The 25,707-nt window shown below is 40.3% G+C and overlaps 1 protein-coding gene and 1 pseudogene across 2 annotated transcripts; both read left to right on the top strand.

The window, feature by feature from the left end:
* The first annotated feature begins 370 nt into the window (after positions 1–370).
* On the top strand, positions 371–8,719 carry LOC306921201 (extracellular calcium-sensing receptor-like; annotated as a pseudogene). Its single transcript has 10 exons — positions 371–379; positions 1,715–1,845; positions 2,006–2,201; positions 2,891–2,977; positions 5,062–5,331; positions 5,685–5,891; positions 5,967–6,242; positions 6,805–7,035; positions 7,448–7,571; positions 7,804–8,719. The product of its transcript is annotated as an extracellular calcium-sensing receptor-like (transcript).
* Positions 8,720–11,735: 3,016 nt separating this feature from the next.
* LOC306921200 (extracellular calcium-sensing receptor-like) lies at positions 11,736–14,614 on the top strand (the record flags this gene model as incomplete). Its single annotated transcript, XM_079498313.1, has 5 exons — positions 11,736–11,844; positions 11,989–12,209; positions 12,757–12,987; positions 13,398–13,521; positions 13,707–14,614. 5 exons carry the CDS (start codon positions 11,736–11,738, stop codon positions 14,612–14,614), a joined length of 1,593 nt encoding a protein of 530 aa, XP_079354439.1.
* Positions 14,615–25,707: the final 11,093 nt, after the last annotated feature.

Genomic DNA, 25,707 nt, shown 5'->3' with positions numbered 1-25,707 from the left:
GAATGATGACATTTTAATAACTCAATTTCCCACTGGAGTTGAATTTCAAACTTTTAGTACATGTTATTAGACACATTTAGAAACACATTGGTGAAGAAATTTCTTGGTAACGATTTAGTTCCCAGATTTTCATAGATTTCTCTTACTATTGGGTATGTTTTCTTCCAGATTAAATTAAAAGCAGTAATCCAGTCAGAGTTGCAAGCATCTATCATAAATACAAATTGCTTACACATTTTGTGTTTTAGTCCTTTATAGATAAGAATAAAGTGCACAAGGTTGTGGTTATTATAGGCAAATTATTAAAATCAACAAACTGCCCAGTTAGTATTGTTTAACTGCATCATTTTTGAAGGCCTCTGGATTCAACATGTTAAAGGTATTTTGTGTGATATATTCTTTGTCAAAAGGCCTATAAACAATATTCTCTGTAAGGTTAGCACCAGCCATTGTGCACATACCGTATCATCCATCCATGGTAATTATTTCAAAAGTGTATTAGACGAACTCTAAGGAGCTGTTTGCATCAATGCTTGCCTTCTAAAGGAAACCCTTCCTAACGCCTGAGTTTAGTTGAAAATATTTAAGCTCATTTAAGCGGTTAAATGTGAAAGTAGCCTACATGTGAAAATACTTTCAGATTTTGTCCAAACATCACACGAATCAGTACACACTACACATGATGTCTATAGTCATGTGTGATCAAGATGGAGCTGTCCGGTTTCTTTTCTGACGAAGTGTTGAAGTAGTTCCGGATCCAAGCACTTTTCCCATAGGATCGATCGTAAAGTGAGAATTAAAAGATTGTTCATTAGGGTTCATATTCCAATCGTGTCACTTTTGAATGTGAAACAATCGTTTTTGTTTTGCTGAAATCCAAAATCAAATGCAACAATATTCTGGAATTTTATGTTTCTGTAGATTGGCAGATTACTGACAGTTTGTATGGTAGGCCTACATTTAACCAGTGTTACTCCACAGTGATTCACCTGAGCCTCATGACGTTGGTGTCTTTACCTATATGTTTTCAATGCTTCTTTCACATGAGATCATTTCGTTGCTGTCCGGAAGAAACCACCTAACTCCATTCTTTTTTTCATAAATCAGTGCTATTGAACACGCTCCAGATTTGCCTTGAAATCCATGCAAAATCCATGAAAAAACATGGAAAAACCGCAAAATGTTGGGAAAGTCGGCCCCAAATCAGTCCCCCCGCAATTATGAAATGCCCCCTTTTTTAAATGTTGGTTTTCTGGAAAAGGATACAAATAAAACTATGTTGCTATATCAGTGGTTCTCAAACACGTGTGTGCGTGCGTGCGTATGTGTAATAGATATATTATAGGACACAACATTATTTTGATATGATAGGATTGTTAATGTAGGCCTATATTAAGCCCTGCCTCTACTGCCTCTGACCAAATGGGTGCATGCATGCTGTGAACGATTATGTAATTATCATTCTGTGGCACAGGGGATGGCACAGCACAGATGGGCGGTGTGAAAGATTACGTAGTGGCACAAGGGTGGCACAGGGGATGGCACAGCACTGTGTATAAAACATATAGTAACTGGACAATGGCTTTAGAGAGGGGAGGGGGGTGTTAGGACAGTCATGAGGGCTTCTCCAGAACTATACATGTACTTGAGCGTGATTCTGTTCTCTTCATTCTCTGCTTTGTCTACCTCATCTTCCTCTTCTTGTGAGTTGCAGGCACTTTTTAATGTCAACAGCATTTACAAGGCGGGGGACTTTGTTCTGGGTGGTTTGCTTAAAATCCACTACAGCCCTGTCTTCCCTGAGCTGACTTTCACCTCCAAGCAACAGGAGCCCACTTGCACTGGGTAGGTTTCACAAATACTGTACAACAACAGCAATCAAGAGAACAGGGAACAGTCTTGTTAGATATGTGTAGGTTGCCTACTTGCATATGTCTACAAAGATATATAAACATGCAATGTTACAGAACATTTTATGTGTTAGTTTTTACACTGCGTGGTTCAGAGCGGCCCAGGCCATGGCTTTTGCAGTTGATGAGATCAACGGAAACCCCAGCCTGCTGCCCAATGTGACTCTGGGGTACAGTATCTATGACACCTGTATCATGCTGGGAGTCGGGTTCCGCGCAGCCTTGTCATTGATCAGTGGGAGAGAGGAGCAGTTTCAGTCGAATGAGACGAGCTGTGTTGGGTCTCCTCCAGTACTCGGAGTAGTGAGTGCGTCCTCAACCAATTCGATTGCCGTCTCTAGTATACTAGGTTTGTACAGAGTGCCCATGGTAAGTTCATCACTTAGTTGAAACCCACTTTTACCATCACCAATGCTTGGTTTTGGTTACTTACTGTATTTATAAAAAAAAAAATAGTAATAGTTGGGTAGTTGAATGTATCATACCATTCCAATGTTAAACCTTATGATCAAACACTGTCATCAATACATAATAAGGTTACAGCAATGGCATGAAACACAATACATTGCAACATGCGTGCACAGACGGTCTGTAAAATCTGAATCTTTGAGTCAATTGTGGTTATATCACCAGCCAATTGAAGGTTACAATTTCAAAGTGAGTCCACACATGATTAGGCCTGTCACAATTATCAAATAATACCCTAATCAAATTTTTCTTTAGATAATCACAATTATTTTTGCATATTTGTCAATTGTTTCCACGCTGAAAAATGGCCATATACTTAAAAAATAGCTGATCTACAAGCTTAAAATATCACTTTGTGGTGTTCGTAGATCTATCTCCGCTATTTTGTACATTTTATGGAAGAGAAAAAATATAAAAAACTAGATAAAGTGCCCCTCGTGGCACAGGTCACCAGGAAGAAGAAGCAAAAGAAAGAGTAGGCCTATATTTCAGATGTTTTGTACCTTTTCCAGGTCAGCCCCGGAGCCAGCTGCGCCTGTCTGAGTGACCGGAACCAGTTCCCATCCTTCTTTAGAACAATCCCAAGTGACGCTTTCCAGGTGAACTGCTAGTACTACAGATAATACTGTTTGTATCAAAAAGTACTTCACGTTCCACACACTTTTGATGAATTGAAACTGGTGGGCCCTATTGTAAACAAGTGCAATGCTTTATGGTGTCGTCCACTCACAGTTAACAGTTTTTGTATTGAGTTGTACTGTACTTGAACTGTACTGTAATTCTGCAAACTGTCAATACATACTTCAATCAATTGTCAAATACCTCCCTCTAGTGAGTGTAATCAATACTGCATATTCCCTCTCATTTTCTCCACCAGGCCGAAGGCATGGGGAGAGAGTATGTTTTGCACTCCGTCCGTGTGTGTGTGTGTGTGTCCGTCCGTCCGTCCGTCCTTCCTTCCGTCCGTCCGTTACCAGCTAATCTCCGGCACCGTTAACCCGGTCGATGCCAAACTTTGCACACACACTCCCTGGATGCCAACGATGAACCTCTGCCCCACATTTTCCAGAACGGCCTGTTATAGCGCCACCATGAGGCAGCTTTTCACATTTTTTACCTAAAACTGCACCGATCTGCGTGAAATGTTGCATACACACTCCCTAGAGGACAAGGACAAACCTTTGACCTGCATTTTCCGCATCTGCCTTTTATAGCGCCACCAGGAGGCCGACTTTTGTAAAACACATTTTTTTATATTACTCCTCCAGATTCTGTCCAAAAATCTCACAAATCGTTACACAGTATCTCTATGGTCATGTGCTCAAGTCTGATCTGTCCGATATTTCATATTCCATCCTAATTGGCTATAATTGGCTTTCACAGTTTGCAAGATTGCCCCGTTTTGAACAAAAGCCTCAAATCATGAACGCAGCATGCAATTTACGTGAAATCTTTCACACATTTTCTTACTAGGCTGAGGAATATATCCCACCCTTTTCACATTGGCCTGTTATAGCGCCACCAACAGGTTGATTTTTGCAAAACACATTTTTGGAACAAAATGCCTCAAATCATCCAATTGCCATCAAAGGCGTATGAAGAAATGGCACCCTTTTCACATTGGCCTATTATAGCGCCACCAGGAGGCCACAACCTGACCTGGCTTGGTGGAGACCTGTGCCCCGAGGGGCACTTTTTCTAGTTTTGCTTGTGTGCATTACTGCTGGAGCTGGAGGTCTTTATTGAAAGTGTAAAAACAAAAAAGAGAACGATTAGACGTTTTCCTTTATGGAATCTGTGTAAGAGATTCACTCACTTCCCCCTATGTACAATCTAGCCCAGAGATGGGCAAATGTGATGATGGAGAGGCCACTACAGTAGCCTATATTACACACTCACTCCAGAGGGTCACATTGCATACTGTCGGGCAGAAACCACTTATCTCCGTATTTTAACTTTTTCCTACTTTGTCATTCTATGTTACACAAAAGTAGCCGAAAATCTGCTTGATATATTTGAAATTAGGGATGCACCGAAAGGGAAATTCTTAGCCGAAACCGAATACCGAATATAGGAAACAGTTGGCCGAAAACCGAATACCGAATATCCGAATATGATTAATATTATATATCTTTTTTCCTACCATTGCTGTCATGGCCGTACCTTAAAACTACCTGATTTATGGCAAAATAAATGGTTATGGCAAAACTTAACTTAACTAATAATCACTATTATGGGTCCATAACATATTTATTCATCTCTTTTGAATGCATTAATTGCATACACTATTCGGTGATATATTTTCTTCCTATAGTATTGGGGCCGAAAATGCATTTTTAACCATTTTCTGCCGAATATTTTCTGTGGTCGAATATTCGGTGCATCACTATTTGAAATGGAATCCTGAAATATTTGTATAAACTTTTTTAATTTCAAATTAATTTAGAACTAGCCTACTTATGTTAACTTTATGAACTCAAATACAAATTCATTAAAAAAGACAATGTAGCACTATAGTCATTGAGCTAAGATAGACTGAAGTAATTATAGCGGGTTATCTTTGCATGTTTGGAATTATAACAGCTGTAAAGGTGAGGGCCGCATGAGGCCCCCGCGGGCACTCAGTTGCCCATATATGATCTATTCTAGAACTTGCATGTCCTTCCATTCTTCATCCAATCAGGTGCAAGCTATGCTCCAGATAATGAGGCGTTTTGGGTGGACCTGGTTTGGATTGGTGATCATTGATAATGACTATGGACACAGCGCTGCCAGGTCCTTCCGGTCTGAGGTGGAGCGGTCCGGGTTGACTTGTCTGGCATACGTGCAGGTTCTGCCCACGGACGGTGACCCAGCCGAACTTAAGAGGATTGTCACTGTGATGAAGACATCCACAGCTCGTGTCGTCATTGCATTTGGTTATGATAACCATATGGTTAAACTCCTGGAGGAGGTTGGGGTTATGATACATGTTCATTATGGTCATTCATGATTATAGGGAATCTGAAATTAGCTATATTAAAGTTGAGACATTCTTTCAGAAAATTAAGTAGGTTGCTTTGTTGTTGTTTTTGTTGTTTTCGCAACCATTTACTTATTGCAGTGCAGCAATTTAATCACTCATTGGAACCAACAATTCCATTTATTTATTGCAATGCAATTTAATCACTCATTGGAATAAACAATTCCAATGCTCAGCAATTGTTTATTTATTTTTCTTACATTTTTTTGCCTTATTTTGCTTTTTATTTGGCCATTAATGAGAACTGTAGCACATACACACATATATTCTGTTCAACACAACAGGTGGTAAAGCAGGATGTGGCAGGTCTGCAATGGATGGCCAGTGAGGTCTGGTCGACATATACTGTACTCCAGACTCCTGCCTTCATGCCGTACCTGAGAGGCACCCTGGGTATCGCCATCCGTCGTGGAGAGATACCAGGTCTCAAGGACTTCTTGTTAAAAACACATCCTGCCCACCACCCTGACAAGAGACGTGAAAATAACCTAGTGAGTCTTTTGTTTCATTTAGTATCTAAGTATTTACTTTTTATATGTGGCCAAGTCTTCATTGTGTTTCTTCAGGTGAAGCAGTTTTGGGAGCACACATTTCAGTGTAAATTTGCACCCCTTCCACCAGCGTGGGTGGATGCTGGTGGAAGGGTGTGTACTGGACAAGAGGACCTAGGAACAGCAGAGACTCCACTGCCTGAAGTGTCAGACCTCAGATATGAGTATAACGTGTACAAGGCTGTGTATGCTCTGGCCCATGCCCTCCATGACATGCTGCAGTGTGTGCCGGGAAGGGGGCCTTTCACTGGGCACAGCTGTGCCAGTTCGCAGAAAATACAACCATGGCAGGTGGGATATTAATTCACAGTGCTGTTTCAGTTAAAGTTTCTATAGATGAACCCACATTTTTAATAATAATATTTAAATATGACATTATGAAAGGCAAGACATTTTTATTTGTATATAGAGTGGTTGTTTCGTAACGTCTCCCTGTCTCTCCAGCTCTTTAATAAACAGAAAATGCATCTAGAGATGAATTGCACATTTCCTCGAATTAGGAGAGAGAACATCACAAAGAACATTTATAAGCTTGTGTTTCAGTTCCAGTTTTGTCTGCTCATTTATTTGTTGAATCACTTCCAATTTCACTAACACGTATTTGATTGAATGAGCCCCCCCACACACACACATCGCGCACGCACGCACGCACGCACGCACACACACACACACACACACACACACACACACACACACACACACACACACACACACACACACATGATTTCTCTAGGCCTATTTCAAGGGTGTAGTTAATACATCAATCCCTGACAATGTGTCTATAGTGTTAATGTGATTGCATACAGTAGTTTTTAGTTGTTGTGTCTTCCTGCATTTCCTTCACTATTTCTAGCTTGTGTACTACCTGGAAAAGGTCAACTTCACCACATCATTTGGTGATGAAGTATCCTTTGATGAGAACGGTGATCCCATACATTCAATCTATGATGTCATGAACTGGGTGTGGCTCCCCGACGGAAGTGTAAAGGTTCAGAATGTAGGTGTGGTCAAGAAGTCGGCCTCCGGAGATAACGAACTCATCCTTGATGGAGACACAATTTTCTGGAGCTTTGAATCCACAAAGGTCCCCTTATTGGCTTTCTAAAATATCTAATGTTGAGCTCGTTATGAGAATGTAATTTACTCGAGTCCAGTGGTTTACTACTTTGTCTGGATCAGGGCTCACTTGGACAGTGTGCATTTTCTAAGCATGTTTATTTTAATGATCAATCACATTGGTATTCAGGCAGTACGACTCTGAGTGTGTGCTGGTATTCACTACTCTATTTGACCTGTATGTCAATACAGGTATTGGATTTAGGATATAACTGCTTAAACACTTGCTATAAACACAACACGAGATCAGAACACTGGTATCGGTATTCGGTATATCGGTATCGCCTAACACAGAAATTGTGGTATCGAGATTGGATCGGGAACTGAAAAAGTGTATCGGGATATCCCTAGAATCAATGCATTGTTACTTCCCTTTGTAGCCTCCTCAGTCAGTGTGCAGTGAGAGCTGTTCTCCTGGAACCTGGAAGGCCAGAAGGAAAGGAGAACCTGTCTGCTGCTTTGACTGCAATGCTTGTTCTGAGGGAGAGATCAGCAATCAAACAGGTTGGTTCATACTTGGTTTACTGGTCCATAGCCTGCAGGTTACTATAGCTATAGCCCATACCCTGTTATACTAGTCCATAGCCTGTTTACTAGTCCATACCCTGTTTACTAGTCCATACCCTGTTTACTAGTCCATAGCCTGTTTAGTAGTCCATACCCTGTTTACAAGTCCACCCCCCACTTGAGGATGATACTTAATTGTCTGTCCCTTTAACCTTGGTGTCTTTGTTAGACTCTACAGTGTGCATCAGTTGTCCAGAGGACTTCTGGTCCAATCCCCAGCATGACCACTGTGTCCCTAAGAGCGTGGAGTACCTCTCCTACCACGAGCCCCTCTGTATCGCCTTGACAACCATCGCATTGTTCGGCACATTTATGTGTGTCATTGTCCTGGGGATCTTCGTCTATCATCGAGACACACCCATGGTACGCGCCAACAACTCAGAACTCAGCTTCCAACTTTTGCTGTCACTCAAACTATGCTTCATGTGTTCACTTCTGTTCATTGGCCGCCCCAGACTATGGACTTGTCAGCTGAGGCATGCAATATTTGGGATCAGCTTTGTGCTGTGTGTCTCGTGTATCCTGGTAAAGACTATGGTGGTGTTGGCTGTGTTCAAGGCCTCCAAGCCTGGGGGTGCAGACATTATGAAGTGGTTCAGTGCTATGCAGCAGAGAGGAACAGTTATTGTTCTTACTTCTATCCAGGCAATAATCTGTATAGCCTGGCTGGTATCTGCCTCACCAACTCCCCATAAAAACACACAATACCTCAGTGATACGATAGTCTATGAGTGTGAAGTGGGATCAACAGTTGGTTTTGCAGTGTTATTAGGTTATATTGGCTTACTGGCACTCCTCAGTTTTGTCCTGGCATTCATGGCACGGAATCTTCCAGACAACTTCAATGAAGCAAAGTTAATCACTTTCAGCATGTTGATCTTCTGTGCCGTGTGGATAGCCTTCATCCCAGCATATATCAGCTCTCCAGGCAAATATGCAGATGTAGTGGAGGTATTTGCTATTTAGCATCTAGTTTTGGCCTTTTGGTGCCGCTGTTTTTTGGACCAAAGTGTTATATAATGCTTTTAAAACCTGAGAGAAACACTAAGAAGGCCATCATGGGTCGTGGTGCCTCCACGACATAGGAGCAGAAATAAAATTATACTAACATTTTCCATGTGTGTATTTTATAACAATTTGTGTATTATGGATATTTTTGTATTGCTGAAATCCTTGTAGTAAGGGCATTTTGTCATGTATTTGACCAATCTGGGAACTAAATCGTTACCAAGAAATTTCTTCACCAATGTGTTTCTAAAGGTGTCTAATAACATATACTAAAAGTTTGAAATTCAACTCCCGTGGGAAATTGAGTTATTAGCATAATATGTGACCATACCCTTTAACATCCTATATAAGGCAAAAAAGTCCAAATTTCATCATTCTTTAAGTAGCATGTGACATATGAAACTAGGGGGTTTTCATGATTCTGAATCCATTCCAAGCATTAGTTTTGCACAAAAAACACTCCTTGGGCTAAATTAGGCCATATCCACTTGACCAAATGTGCTGACCTCATCATGTTTGTGAGGCCGTTTTCCCCCCAAGGAGTGTTTTTTGTGCAAAACTAATGCTTGGAATGGATTCAGAATCATGAAAACACCCTAGTTTCATATGTCACATGCTACTTAAAGAATGATGAAATTTTAATAACTCAATTTCCCACGGGAGTTGAATTTCAAACTTTGAGTCAATTGTGGTTATATCACCAGCCAATTGAAGGTTACAATTTCAAAGTGAGTCCACACATGATTAGGCCTGTCACAATTATCAAATAATACCCTAATCACATTTTTCTTTAGATAATCACAATTATTTTTGCATATTTGTCAATTGTTTCCACGCTGAAAAATGGTCATATACTTAAAAAATAGCTGATCTACAAGCTTAAAATATCACTTTGTGGTGTTCGTAGATCTATCTCTGCTATTTTGTACATTTTATGGAAGAGAAAAAATATAAAAAATAGATAAAGTGCCCCTCGTGGCACAGGTCTCCACCAGGAAGAAGAAGCAAAAGAAAGAGTAGGCCTATATTTCAGATGTTTTGTACCTTTTCCAGGTCAGTCCCGGAGCCAGCTGCGCCTGTCTGAGTGACCGGAACCAGTTCCCATCCTTCTTTAGAACAATCCCAAGTGACGCTTTCCAGGTGAACTGCTAGTACTACAGATAATACTGTTTGTATCAAAAAGTACTTCACGTTCCACACACTTTTGATGAATTGAAACTGGTGGGCCCTATTGTAAACAAGTGCAATGCTTTATGGCGTCGTCCACTCACAGTTAACAGTTTTTGTATTGAGTTGTACTGTACTTGAACTGTACTGTAATTCTGCAAACTGTCAATATTTACCTCAATCAATTGTCAAATACCTCCCTCTAGTGAGTGTAATCAATACTGCATATTCCCTCTCATTTTGCTTGTGTGCATTACTGCTGGAGCTGGAGGTCTTTATTGAAAGTGTAAAAACAAAAAAGAGAACGATTAGACGTTTTCCTTTATGGAATCTGTGTAAGAGATTCACTCACTTCCCCCTATGTACAATCTAGCCCAGAGATGGGCAAATGTGATGATGGAGAGGCCACTACAGTAGCCTATATTACACACTCACTCCAGAGGGTCACATTGCATACTGTCGGGCAGAAACCACTTATCTCCGTATTTTAACTTTTTCCTACTTTGTCATTCTATGTTACACAAAAGTAGCCGAAAATCTGCTTGATATATTTGAAATTAGGGATGCACCGAAAGGGAAATTCTTAGCCGAAACCGTATACCGAATATAGGAAACAGTTGGCCGAAAACCGAATACCGAATATCCGAATATGATTAATATTATATATCTTTTTTCTTACCATTGCTGTCATGGCCGTACCTTAAAACTACCTGATTTATGGCAAAATAAATGGTTATGGCAAAACTTAACTTAACTAATAATCACTATTATGGGTCCATAACACATTTATTCATCTCTTTTGAATGCATTAATTGCATACACTATTCGGTGATATATTTTCTTCCTATAGTATTGGGGCCGAAAATGAATTTTTAACCATTTTCTGCCGAATATTTTCTGTGGTCGAATATTCGGTGCATCACTATTTGAAATGGAATCCTGAAATATTTGTATAAACTTTTTTAATTTCAAATTAATTTAGAACTAGCCTACTTATGTTAACTTTATGAACTCAAATACAAATTCATTAAAAAAGACAATGTAGCACTATAGTCATTGAGCTAAGATAGACTGAAGTAATTATAGCGGGTTATCTTTGCATGTTTGGAATTATAACAGCTGTAAAGGTGAGGGCCGCATGAGGCCCCCGCGGGCACTCAGTTGCCCATATATGATCTATTCTAGAACTTGCATGTCCTTCCATTCTTCATCCAATCAGGTGCAAGCTATGCTCCAGATAATGAGGCGTTTTGGGTGGACCTGGTTTGGATTAGTGATCATTGATAATGACTATGGACACAGCGCTGCCAGGTCCTTCCGGTCTGAGGTGGAGCGGTCCGGGTTGACTTGTCTGGCATACGTGCAGGTTCTGCCCACGGACGGTGACCCAGCCGAACTTAAGAGGATTGTCACTGTGATGAAGACATCCACAGCTCGTGTCGTCATTGCATTTGGTTATGATAACCATATGGTTAAACTCCTGGAGGAGGTTGGGGTTATGATACATGTTCATTATGGTCATTCATGATTATAGGGAATCTGAAATTAGCTATATTAAAGTTGAGACATTCTTTCAGAAAATTAAGTAGGTTGCTTTGTTGTTGTTTTTGTTGTTTTCGCAACCATTTACTTATTGCAGTGCAGCAATTTAATCACTCATTGGAACCAACAATTCCATTTATTTATTGCAATGCAATTTAATCACTCATTGGAATAAACAATTCCAATGCTCAGCAATTGTTTATTTATTTTTCTTACATTTTTTTGCCTTATTTTGCTTTTTATTTGGCCATTAATGAGAACTGTAGCACATACACACATATATTCTGTTCAACACAACAGGTGGTAAAGCAGGATGTGGCAGGTCTGCAATGGATGGCCAGTGAGGTCTGGTCGACATATACTGTACTCCAGACTCCTGCCTTCATGCCGTACCTGAGAGGCACCCTGGGTATCGCCATCCGTCGTGGAGAGATACCAGGTCTCAAGGACTTCTTGTTAAAAACACATCCTGACCACCACCCTGACAAGAGACGTGAAAATAACCTAGTGAGTCTTTTGTTTCATTTAGTATCTAAGTATTTACTTTTTATATGTGGCCAAGTCTTCATTGTGTTTCTTCAGGTGAAGCAGTTTTGGGAGCACACATTTCAGTGTAAATTTGCACCCCTTCCACCAGCGTGGGTGGATGCTGGTGGAAGGGTGTGTACTGGACAAGAGGACCTAGGAACAGCAGAGACTCCACTGCCTGAAGTGTCAGACCTCAGATATGAGTATAACGTGTACAAGGCTGTGTATGCTCTGGCCCATGCCCTCCATGACATGCTGCAGTGTGTGCCGGGAAGGGGGCCTTTCACTGGGCACAGCTGTGCCAGTTCGCAGAAAATACAACCATGGCAGGTGGGATATTAATTCACAGTGCTGTTTCAGTTAAAGTTTCTATAGATGAACCCACATTTTTAATAATAATATTTAAATATGACATTATGAAAGGCAAGACATTTTTATTTGTATATAGAGTGGTTGTTTCGTAACGTCTCCCTGTCTCTCCAGCTCTTTAATAAACAGAAAATGCATCTAGAGATGAATTGCACATTTCCTCGAATTAGGAGAGAGAACATCACAAAGAACATTTATAAGCTTGTGTTTCAGTTCCAGTTTTGTCTGCTCATTTATTTGTTGAATCACTTCCAATTTCACTAACACGTATTTGATTGAATGAGCCCCCCCCCCACACACACACATCGCGCACGCACGCACGCACGCACGCACGCACACACACACACACACACACACACACACACACACAAACACACATGATTTCTCTAGGCCTATTTCAAGGGTGTAGTTAATACATCAATCCCTGACAATGTGTCTAGTGTTAATGTGATTGCATACAGTAGTTTTTAGTTGTTGTGTCTTCCTTAATTTCCTTCACTATTTCTAGCTTGTGTACTACCTGGAAAAGGTCAACTTCACCACATCATTTGGTGATGAAGTATCCTTTGATGAGAACGGTGATCCCATACATTCAATCTATGATGTCATGAACTGGGTGTGGCTCCCCGACGGAAGTGTAAAGGTTCAGAATGTAGGTGTGGTCAAGAAGTCGGCCTCCGGAGATAACGAACTCATCCTTGATGGAGACACAATTTTCTGGAGCTTTGAATCCACAAAGGTCCCCTTATTGGCTTTCTAAAATATCTAATGTTGAGCTCGTTATGAGAATGTAATTCTCATAACGTGTAAGTACACTGTCCAAGTGTAACACTTGGACAGTGTGCATTTTTTAAGCATGTTTATTTTAATGATCAATCATATTGGTATTCAGGCAGTACGACTCTGAGTGTGTGCTGGTATTCAGGCAGTACTACTCTATTTGACCTGTATGTCAATACAGGTATTGGATTTAGGATATAACTGCTTAAACACTTGCTATAAACACAACACGAGATCAGAACACTAGTATCGGTATTCGGTATATCGGTATCGCCTAACACAGAAATTGTGGTATCGAGATTGGATCGGGAACTGAAAAAGTGTATCGGGATATCCCTAGAATCAATGCATTGTTACTTCCCTTTGTAGACTCCTCAGTCAGTGTGCAGTGAGAGCTGTTCTCCTGGAACCTGGAAGGCCAGAAGGAAAGGAGAACCTGTCTGCTGCTTTGACTGCAATGCTTGTTCTGAGGGAGAGATCAGCAATCAAACAGGTTGGTTCATACTTGGTTTACTGGTCCATAGCCTGGTTACTATAGCCCATACCCTGTTATACTAGTCCATAGCCTGTTTACTAGTCCATACCCTGTTTACTAGTCCATAGCCTGTTTACAAGTCCACCCCCCACTTGAGGATGATACTTAATTGTCTGTCCCTTTAACCTTGGTGTCTTTGTTAGACTCTACAGTGTGCATCAGTTGTCCAGAGGACTTCTGGTCCAATCCCCAGCATGACCACTGTGTCCCTAAGAGCGTGGAGTACCTCTCCTACCACGAGTCCCTCGGTATCTCCTTGACAACCATCGCATTGTTCGGCACATTTATGTGTGTCATTGTCCTGGGGATCTTCGTCTATCATCGAGACACACCCATGGTACGCGACTCAGAACTCAGCTTCCAACTTTTGCTGTCACTCAAACTATGCTTCATGTGTTCACTTCTGTTCATTGGCCGCCCCAGACTATGGACTTGTCAGCTTAGGCATGCAATATTTGGGATCAGCTTTGTGCTGTGTGTCTCGTGTATCCTGGGAAAGACTATGGTGGTGTTGGCTGTGTTCAAGGCCTCCAAGCCTGGGGGTGCAGACATTATGAAGTGGTTCAGTGCTATGCAGCAGAGAGGAACAGTTATTGTTCTTACTTCTATCCAGGCAATAATCTGTATAGCCTGGGTGGTATCTGCCTCACCAACTCCCCATAAAAACACACAATACCTCAGTGATACGATAGTCTATGAGTGTGAAGTGGGATCAACAGTTGGTTTTGCAGTGTTACTAGGTTATATTGGCTTACTGGCACTCCTCAGTTTTGTCCTGGCATTCATGGCACGGAATCTTCCAGACAACTTCAATGAAGCAAAGTTAATCACTTTCAGCATGTTGATCTTCTGTGCCGTGTGGATAGCCTTCCTCCCAGCATATATCAGCTCTCCAGGCAAATATGCAGATGTAGTGGAGGTATTTGCTATTTTAGCATCTAGTTTTGGCCTTTTGGTGCCGCTGTTTGGACCAAAGTGTTATATAATGCTTTTAAAACCTGAGAGAAACACTAAGAAGGCCATCATGGGTCGTGGTGCCTCCACGACATAGGAGCAGAAATAAAATTATACTAACATTTTCTATGTGTGTATTTTATAACAATTTGTGTATTATGGATATTTTTGTATTGCTGAAATCCTTGGGTATGTTTTCTTCCAGATTAAATTAAAAGCAGTAATCCAGTCAGAGTTGCAAGCATCTATCATAAATACAAATTACTTACACATTTTGTTTTTTTAGTCCTTTATAGATAAGAATAAAGTTTACAAGGTTGTGGTTATTATAGGCAAATTATTAAAATGTGTAGTGTGTACTGATTCGTGTGATGTTTGGACAAAATCTGAAAGTATTTTCTTCACATGTAGGCTATTTTCACATTTCACAGCTTAAATGAGCTTAAATATTTTCAACTAAACTCAGGCGTTAGGGAGGGTTTCCTTTAGAAGGCAAGCATTGATGCAAACAGCTCCTTAGAGTTCGTCTAATACACTTTTGAAATAATTACCATGGATGGATGATACGGTATGTGCACAATGGCTGGTGCTAACCTTACAGAGAATATTGTTTATAGGCCTTTTGACAAAGAATATATCACACAAAATACCTTAACATGTTGAATCCAGAGGCCTTCAAAAATGATGCAGTTAAACAATACTAACTGGGAAGTTTGATAGTAGTAGTATATTATTAGACAAATTAAAGCTTTACATAAACATAACACAACAGGTTTTAAATACAAAGTGGTAGTGAAGAATGGGACAGCGACAAGGATTTTCCCCCAAGATTGCAATAAGGTTTATTAAACAAATCAATAATAAAAGCAACACTTCATTGTATGAAATACTTAAGTCATAAAAAGAGTTAAGAGTTAAAAGTGTAATCAAATACTCAACCTACAGTGAGCGAAAGGGGGAGCATGCAAGGAGGATGGAGTGCACAATACCAAAGTGTAAGGGGGAGGAGGGGAGCGCCACTGATCCACCCAGGTCACTGCACCTCTCCTGCAGCAGAAGAGAAAGGAGATTAAAGTTGGTTCACAATTGACTCTTACACAGTTTAAGTATTAGGAACTTTCTTGGGGGAAATTACAAGTACAAAAATGTAGAGACTAATACAATGGCCACCAAATAATTAAACTAAACAAAACAAACTCAAATAAATGTAAATCAACAAAACTCAACGTAACAAAACAGCAGTGGCTGTCAGGTCTACAAAGCAAACAAATATTACACATCAATACTATATACAACCATCCATTATGTAAAATAACAACATTTGCAACATTAATAACAACATTTACCTCTGTCTGCATGACTATCATACACACAACAGGGAGGCTCAACTCAAGGCAGGGTCAGTATGAGTGTGACAAACAAAGGTTTCAAGCAGGGCAAATAACTCTGGGTTACTTTAGTAACCTCAGTTTATTAATCGAATGGAGCGATGAGGATCGCCGATGGGGAGCGCCATCTAGTGGCGTGAACACAGAAGTACATCCATAACCTCACGATCAAATTTGATTTGTCGTGCCTTTTTTACGTGACGTTGCATGGTCTTTGATCCACCCCCCAAGGTGATAAATATCACCTCCACGCTCTGTCACGTCATTCCTACGCTTCTTCTGCCGTGGAACACAGTGTCCTTGTTAAGCCTACCACTAGCCTTGAAAACCTCGTATCCACTTTCCTCCATCATCTCTATATAGATACATTGATAAATTCACATACCCGGGGCATTGCACAGCATGCACCTAGTCAGGGGCAATCTGTCACATTCAACAAAGATTGAAAAATTCAACAAAGATTGTAAAGCCTGCGCCAGTAGTGGCTTTTATAGTGGGCCAAACAAATCAGAAAGCAGGAAGTGGGAGGAGCTCTGGCCTGTAGCCCAGGAGGGACATTTCCTGACTGGCTACTGCCATCGGTGTGTGTGTGTGTGTGTGTGTGTGTGTGTGTGTGTGTGTGTGTGTGTGTGTGTGTGTGTGTGTGTGTGTGTGTGTGTGTGTGTGTGTGTGAGAATGGGTGAGTGTAATGCACAATCTATGTAGTGCCTTGGCCCTTGGCGCTATATAAGCCTACTGTATATGCACCATTTATTTGATATCATGTAGGCTACATATAGCAGCTTACTGTGCATTATATCAAACCATAGTTAGAACAGAAACTTGTCACACATGGTTGAGCATAGCCTATTTGATAAACTCATTATTGATTGACATGACTGCAGATTGCATATATTGTGAAAAGAGCATCCAGGTTTGTTACCGTAATCACTCCAAATTACTGTAATCACTGAAATATAGTTGAAAAAGTGAAGGCTTTTCAAATTCATACCTGTACAGTTTATCTTTCTTCTGCACTCTTAGATTCTAAGACTTAGAATGTCATTTATCTTTCATTAACACTCTCCGCTGCTTCCTTGGTCAGTGGTTCTCAACCAGTGGTCTGGGGACCACCAGTGGTCCTTGAGGGGGTTCCAGGTGGTCCCCAGCTTAATGATTGAGAGTTGGTAACCAAATGGACCCTTATTAGATATTTCTGGGTCCATTTGGTTTCATTTTCCGCTCTCAAGAGTTAAATTGTTCTTAAACATCTGCTGTTATTTTTGATCAATGTTTGCCTGTTATCTCTCCTATTACCACATCAATACAGCATGGAATTGTGGACACAATCTTATCCAAAATATTGTTAGTTTTGGGTCTGAGAGGCTATAAATCTCATCAAATGGCGATCTGTATGGCTCAAATGCAGAATAAATAATGGACCTTGATGTGAAAAGAGTTGAAAACCACTGATCTAGACTATATGCAGTTTGCAATCAAAGTGACCTTTCCAATGATGGATTGAGCATAGTGCACACAAGCACACAAGAATGCCAACATTATGGTCCTGGTGTGTGTGTGTGTGTGTGTGTGTGTGTGTGTGTGTGTGTGTGTGTGTGTGTGTGTGTGTGTGTGTGTGTGTGTGTGTGTGTGTGTGTGTGTGTGTGCGTGCGTGCGCGCACGGGTGTGCGTGTGTGTGCCATTATTTATTCCTAAAATAATACAAGGCTGTTTATCTGTTTGTTGTTGAGAAGAGTCCAGATGTTATTAACTCTTGAACTTGTGATTGGATGTTTTGTTTTTTAACTTTTACTTTTGAGATATGCCACCTTTCAGGTATCACTCAAAACATTTTTTAAATGGTAAGGTACTGTATGTGTCTTTGAAAGCATATAGTAAAAGGCAGCAGTAGCAGTTGCCATAACAACAGAAAGAAAGGTGTAAGAAGAGAAGCCTCCTCTTTAATCTTTACCAATATCTCCATAAGAGCTGCTGGCTTTAGCTATGCCAGTTCATTAGTGAAACCTTTAGCTATGCCAGTTCATTAGTGAAACCTTTAGCTATGCCAGTTCATTAGTGAAACCTTTCTCTATGCCAGTTCATTAGTGAAACCTTTCTCTATGCCAGTTCATTAGTGAAACCTTTTCGCTATGCCAGTTCATTAGTGAAACCTTTTAGCTATGCCAGTTCATTAGTGAAACCTTTAGCTATGCCAGTTCATTAGTGAAACCTTTAGCTATGCCAGTTCATTAGTGAAACCTTTCTCTATGCCAGTTCATTAGTGAAACCTTTCTCTATGCCAGTTCATTAGTGAAACCTTTTAGCTATGCCAGTTCATTAGTGAAACCTTTAGCTATGCCAGTTCATTAGTGAAACCTTTCTCTATGCCAGTTCATTAGTGAAACCTTTCTCTATGCCAGTTCATTAGTGAAACCTTTTAGCTATGCCAGTTCATTAGTGAAATCTTTCGCTATGCCAGTTCATTAGTGAAACCTTTCGCTATGCCAGTTCATTAGTGAAACCTTTAGCTATGCCAGTTCATTAGTGAAACCTTTAGCTATGCCAGTTCATTAGTGAAACCTTTAGCTATGCCAGTTCATTAGTGAAATCTTTCTCTATGCCAATTCATTAGTGAAACCTTTCGCTATGCCAATTCATTAGTGAAACCATGCCAGTCCATTAATGAAACTTCTATTGTTTGCTTGTAGAAGGGCTTGTAGAAGGGTATTTTTGGTGAATGTTTCCCAATCTCCACAGAGGTTCAAGTAGTTAAACACCAAGTATAAAATGTATTTTCAATCTGTCCTAATGGAAACTGATATTCTCTCGAGTTTTCCATGTGACACATATTTGTATCTTTGGAGGAAAGATTTACATATTTACGTACCGTTAATATGACAAAAGCTGCTATAAAGTAACAATGTAATTCAGGTGTGCCGTGGATGAAAAGGTTATTTACAGGGGTGACCTGAGACAAAGATGTTTGAGAAACACTGACCTATAGGTATTTCAGTATTATGTGTTTTCTCCCCTAGGTATAACTGTCCTACTGTCCTTGACTGTCTTCATGCTGCTGGTTGCAGAGATTATGCCCGCCACCTCAGACTCCACCTCCACACTCACTCCAGAGGGCCAATATATTTCCACACTCACTCCAGAGGGCCAATATATTTCCACACTCACTCCAGAGGGCCTCTATATTTCCACAGTCACTCCAGAGGGCCTCTATATTTCCACACTCACTCCAAGGGGCCACATTGCATTGCCATTTTGGGCTTATAGGTCTGATAGTTTTGCTTTTTTTTTAATTGCAATTCAGATTTTTTCATATTTTATGCTATTTTTAAATTGGAATCCTGAAAAGTAACATTTTTATTTAACCCACCTATCCCCCAGACTCCTTCCCCAGGAGTTTGAATGAATGTAGAATTATGTGCAGGATGTAATTTATATATAGATGCGTGGGGACTTCACTTAATTTAAAACCTCACACTTGCCAGTGTGCCAGTGATTACCCTTCCCTGTGCCAATGTTGGCACCCGTGCATACGGTTGCAAGAGGAGTCCAAGTGCTTGGTCAGTGATGAGAAGTACCTCTGGACCGGGTGTTACTCATTAGAAACTCGACTATCGCTGTGATCTGAAGTTCTGAACTATATTATACCATTTATTTCATGGGCTAGACAAGGGGTGGTGGAGAGAGTGATATAGGGTCACTGCATTTCCACATACTCACTCTAGACTAGAGGGCCTGTTGTGTATAGGCTATACCTGCACTGTATATATATTATATACACAGGAAAACGCATCACTTAAATAGCTCATAATGGTAACAAATGTTGTTTTCAATGCATCTTCCCTGTGTTTTATTATGTTCTCTTTCAGCGGAATACTTTGCCACCACGATGGTCATCGTTGGTCTTTCAGTGATAGCAACTGTCCTGGTCCTGCAATTCCATCACCATGACCCTGATGGCAGCAAGATGCCAAAGTGGGTGAGTGTCATTCCATCGTAAACCATTATCTCAGATTAGCAAACCCCATGCACAATTTCTATAGTTTAATGGCCAAGAACTGGAGTAAGTGCATTCGAATTTAATACACCATTGGCATGTTGCCTTTGAGAAATCAATTTCTAGTAGTAGCCTACAGTATATCAATCAAATTATACTTACAAAGATTATGTTTTTTTGTGTCACTGTCCAGTTTTGTATTAGTTTTTTCTTCACATAAATTAATGCTATTGAACACCCTTTATGTCTGTGTGTTGGTTATAAGACCTATTGAACCAATGTATTAAAGAATGCTTCGCAAATTTAGTTTTAATCATATAGTTTTGGAGTAAAAATGAATGTACTTTTAGTCATGTTTTTGTCATCTGAAATGTTTGTTTTAGTCTTTTAGTTGACTAAATATTGTATGATTTTAGTCGACTTGATGCCATCGTAATAGCTGACTAAGCTTACATGCTGAAAATAGCAGATCTACAAGGTCACAACGCGCCACAGCGTTACACGTTGTGAGCTTGTAGATCTGCTATTTTCAGAGCGCAACACCCCGATCGCAACTAAACATAAAATGACTTAGTTCTTCACTAGTCCCTCCCTTTAGTCTAGTTTTAATTTGTTGACAAAATTGTCAATATATTTAGTCTTAGTTTTGGTCATCATCGCTTAAGTTCATTTATTTTTCGTCAGTGAAAAAAGGTAAAAAGAAAAAGGTAGTCAACAAAAGTTTTTATCGTCATAATTTTAGTCAAAGGAAATGTTATGTTACTGTTGTGTTTTTAATCTCAATAGACCCGGGTCATTCTTCTCAACTGGTGCGCCTGGTTCCTACGGATGAAACGCCCCGGAGAGGCCCGGGTACGCTCAGCCTGCGACGGCCCACACAGCAGTCTGAGCAGCATGGACCTCAACCAAGGTTAGGATACTTTTGGATTTTAGGATAGTTTAGTTTAAAGATCGAGTGCTGTGACTTTTTTCCACCCTAAAACATGATCATCAGGTATTATTAACCTATTATATAAGGAGGAAGATTTGTTTTCTTCAAAAAAGTGTACAGTATTTGTTAAAATTACATTTTAACAAATGTAATCTGCTATTTTTTTTAATCGTGAAAATGTGGAACAACACATTTTCAGATTGGGGTCGGCGGCCAAACACATATAATTTCAGGGGTCCTTGACATGAAAAAGGTGGAGCATCACTGAGATAGAAACATAGGTTTTTCAGAAAACGTTTAGGATTTAGATGACATTTTTTTAGAATCGGCCTCAGTCCTAAATGGGTTAAAATGCATGGTGTTTAACTATAATAACCCTGAGCTCAACGTTGCAGCTAGCAGCACGCCTGCTGTGTCACCCCACTCCACCAACGGCACCAACATGCTGTACATCGACTACCGCAGTCTGGAGAGCGTGCCCTGCTCAACCGCCTCCACCTCCCCGGACTCAGGAGTCCTCAGCGCAGCGGGGCGGCTGCTCAGCCGGGGAGGTATATATACCAATACTGCAATGTAGCAGCTTCTAGCAGCTTCTAGCAGCAGCTTCCAGCTTCTAGCTGCTGCTGATTGGCCAGGCCGTTTTGTGGCCGGGCATCAAGTCTGCCTGAGAGTTCCCAGGAGCAGGAGGGGGGAACCCAGTGTACTCTCTGCTGCCCCATCTGGCGGAGTCAGGTTAGAGTTGCTGGTCAGCTCTATATATGCAGATCTAGGTGATGATCCAGTCTTCTCCATGTATGGCTATCCAGGTTTTGATGAGGTCAGTGTCGTGATCTTCATATATGGAGACGGCCATATGGTGGCGTGCAGTGTCACGAGGAGTGATGTCACGAGGCGTGAGGAGGGGGAAAAGTATGGTTCAGTATAACGGTTTATATACAAATACAAATATACACTGTTCCTTATTGTGTCAAAAATCGCAAAAAACAGGCCTCCTCGTGGCGCTATAACGGCCCATGTGAAAATGCAGGGCAGAGATTTTTCCCTGACCTCTAGGGAGTGTGCGTCCGTACATTTGCTGTATTTTGCTATTTTGTTATAACTATGGTGAATATAGTTATGAGCTTATGACACTGAACAAATATAGACCATCAGTAGTAAACATGGCCATCAGTAGTAAACCCATGTGTACTCGCTGACGCTAATTAATTAATGCTAACATGTTTTGAAAGGTCCGGGATAGATAGACTCGATTGTCTCGCCGGACCTGAACATTATTTATAACACCAACAGTGCACCTGTTGAGCCGGTAGGCAGTATTTCATCACCCCTGGGCCAGATACATGTCATCAGTGGTAAACACACACCTGCCGTTTAATTCTAGTACCCACCTGGGTATAGTCTGTGTTGTTGCTAGACGATCAGCGATGTCTGCCTATACCCTCTGGACACTTCTGAATGCAAGGTAGTTACACCAGCGAGAACACAAAGCTGTACGCCCACTACTTTAGACACCAATCATATCACCACCCCAATGAAAACCTTTTGATTGGTTTTGCAATCCCTGGGGGGGGGGGCGACGACACACAACAGACACCCTCAGTTTCTGAGGAGGGGGGGACGTCCCCTCCACTTTTGAGAGGAAGAAAAAGATCACACCCGTGAAGTGAGGGGCGCTCTTATCATCTTACAACATTGAGAAGGGAATTCGTTATAGCTTGCATACATACAGGTGTAACCTCTATTAATCTAACTCTAATTTATTAAGGTCTAACTCGTGTTGCTATGATTAGGTGATGTAATACTGATGTAAAACAAACGGTGTCAAAACAAACTTAAATTCGCAAGCAGAGCGTGCAAGTAATGTTATCAGTCAGGTGCTACGATGTTCGGGGCCAGCACATTTTATGACGAAGCATATGTCCCATGACGTGATGAAGATATGTACCAATGTCCCTTGGAATGCACATGATATGATGTCATACGGACATACGGAAGCTGACCGTGCAGGTATGCTTTCCGTGAACCGTGATGAAGATTATGTACCAACGCCAGGGTATAATTGGTTGACGATGGTAACATAATGATGATATGTTTCAGTGTCAAGTACATACGCATCAAACCACCCAGTTAATCACATTATACCAACCAACCACTCAGAAACTACATATACATACATATAGGCATATACACATATATGGACATATGAGCATATGACGTGATGAATATATGTACCAATGCCAGGGTATAATTGATGGTGACGTAACGATGACGTGTTCCAGTGTGATCTCGAAAAACTTATAATGAATGTTGTAGATTAAATAATCTTCCTAAGATGAAGGAATGACAAAGTTCTTCAGGGTGAAGTATTGAGAATTTATTAAGAAGATTCAGCAGAGAAACAACATACAGAGAGTGAGGAACAGGCCTCCTTGCCTGTTCCAGCAGCCCCTCCGGGCGCAAGCCTCCCCAACCCCATTCTCAGACAGTCCTTATAGTCTTGTCTTAACAGAGATGCAAATATTAACTGTCCATATAAGGATCTGCGCTAAGGCCGACACAAATAATTATACCTTTGCTGACAGCGTGGAGGAGTCAAATCAGCTGTTAGATTGACAGCTGCATGAATTAGACTGAGCACATTGGTGAGCAAAGAGACTTAATGGAAGAAAGATAAATACACAATAATGCATATATTTGGCACTGTAGTTGGCATTCTAAAATTCCCATTACATGAATTACCATCATTATTCTTCAACATATGTTAAAAGTATTTCATAGAGATATATAAATAGCTATAGCTGGTCAGTTTGGACATACTGCACTCTACTGACGGTTTTAGAGGAAATAAGACAAGACTTGGGGTCCTATTATGCGTGTCTTAAGTACCAGGTCTTATTACTTAACTTAAGACCTGGAGGCGTGATCAATGCCATTTGGCTATTCTGAGTGGCCAAACAGCATTGACCACGCCTCCAGGTCTTAAGTTAAGTCATAAGACCTGGTACTTAAGACACGCAAAATAGGGCCCTAGAGAGTCTTGGAGAGAAGAACTTGACGGCAACAAGCCGGGATAGACGAGGCTCCAGGCTAGACGGGGTTTGATGAGCCTCGTCATGGACTAGAAGCTCAGGAAGACCTGAGAAATTGTATTGCGTCAGGAGAAAATAGACCTTTAGCCTTGATAAGTCAGTGTTCCGGATAGAAGACAAGGGAGTTATTGTAGAAATCTTCTAGGGAAAATTCTAGAAGACCTTAAGAGGGGTATAAAGAGATCAAAATATTCCAGAACCGAAAGATAGTCACATTCCTTACCCAGAGAGACTAAAGGGATTGCTGAGAACAGGCGCTCCATCGAACGAAGGATACAAGACCAAGGAGATATTGTTGAAAAACGTTCATGAGCAGACTAACGTTGGATCAGTGTTCCCCGAAACCAAAGGATACAAGACCAAGGGAGTTATTATAGAAACTTTCTAGGGAAAATTCTAGGAGAAGATTGTTGAGAGCTAGACTTCCACCAAATCGCAGGTTCCAAGACCAGGGAAATATTCTTGAAAGTTACAAGAAGAAGAGAAAGAAATTCTAGAAGACCCCACGGGAAAGATCACAGAACAGAAAAGAGTCATATTCTAGACATAGTTAAAACAATGGAACTATCTACAGATGTACCTTCAAATAAAATAAGTAAGAAGAACACTAGGAACATAACTAACATCTCGGATTTAAGTTCATTATCAAGACGTAATAATTGGACAATTTTGGCACAAGTAATTACTAAAAGTGAAGAACGTAAATACTTAAATGGTAAAGGAGTATACTTCTTCTTCGAAGTTGCAGACAGTACTGGAACAATTAAGGTTCTAGGATTTAATCAAGAATTCGTAACGTTTTTTAATTTGATTGAAGAAGACAACAGTTATTTGATCTCTGACGGAGTATTTAAAAATATAAAACAAGATTATTCTAATGGACACGATAAATATGAAATTACACTGACATCAAATACAGAAATTACTCCATTTGCTGAGAATTTAGATATTCAGCTACCACGTTTTACTTTCACCAAGATTGCTGATATAGAATTTTTTAAATGAAAGGGATGTTGTAGATGTATTGGGAGTTTGCATTCATTTCTCAGAAGTCGAAGATGTCGTTGCACGTATTGGAACACGTAAAAAAAGGGAATTACAATTAGTGGATTCATCGATTACAAAAATTATATATACAGCTTGGGGATATTCCACTGATATGGATACTATGTCTCCTTTCCCTATTTTAGTTTAAAAAAGAACCATCGTGACCAACTTTAGAGAGAGGCAGTTGGGTAGTAATGCAGACACTATATTATATAGAGAGCCTGATATACCAGAAGTTCATGAATTAACTAAGATCATAGTTTGAAAGAGAAGGAAAGGAAAGAATATTAAGTGAGGAACCAAGAGACTTAAAAGACCTTTCTTTTAATATGAACAATGAAAATAAGTTAGAGACAAATATATTATATAGTTATTTTGGGAGGATTACTGACTTCAAATTGGAAGATTCGCCAAAAGGTATATGTCGAAGTTGTGATGATTCGGTCGTTCGATTGAAGAATAAAGACTACTTTTGTTTTTCGTGTAATTCCAAATCTGTGACTTGTAAATCAGGATTAAAGATAATCTTAAAAACAAAAGATATAGTAATGAAAAATCAAGAACAATGGATGACATCCACATGATATTGTTGCCAAAATGTTGGGCGAGTCCGAAGATTATTAGTTTAATGAACATTTAGATGAATTAAAATCATAAATCGTTTTGTTTAAAATCAGAATGAAAATAGAGACAAATAACACCAACAAAAATGTAAGTATCTCACCGCTAGAAATAAATGAAGTC

This window comes from Electrona antarctica, assembly GCF_951216825.1.
Source record: "Electrona antarctica genome assembly, chromosome: 4".
Taxonomy (NCBI): Eukaryota; Metazoa; Chordata; class Actinopteri; order Myctophiformes; family Myctophidae; genus Electrona; species Electrona antarctica.
The sequence above is the reverse complement of the archived record's forward strand: the minus strand, read 5'-3'. Positions and strand labels throughout refer to the sequence as shown.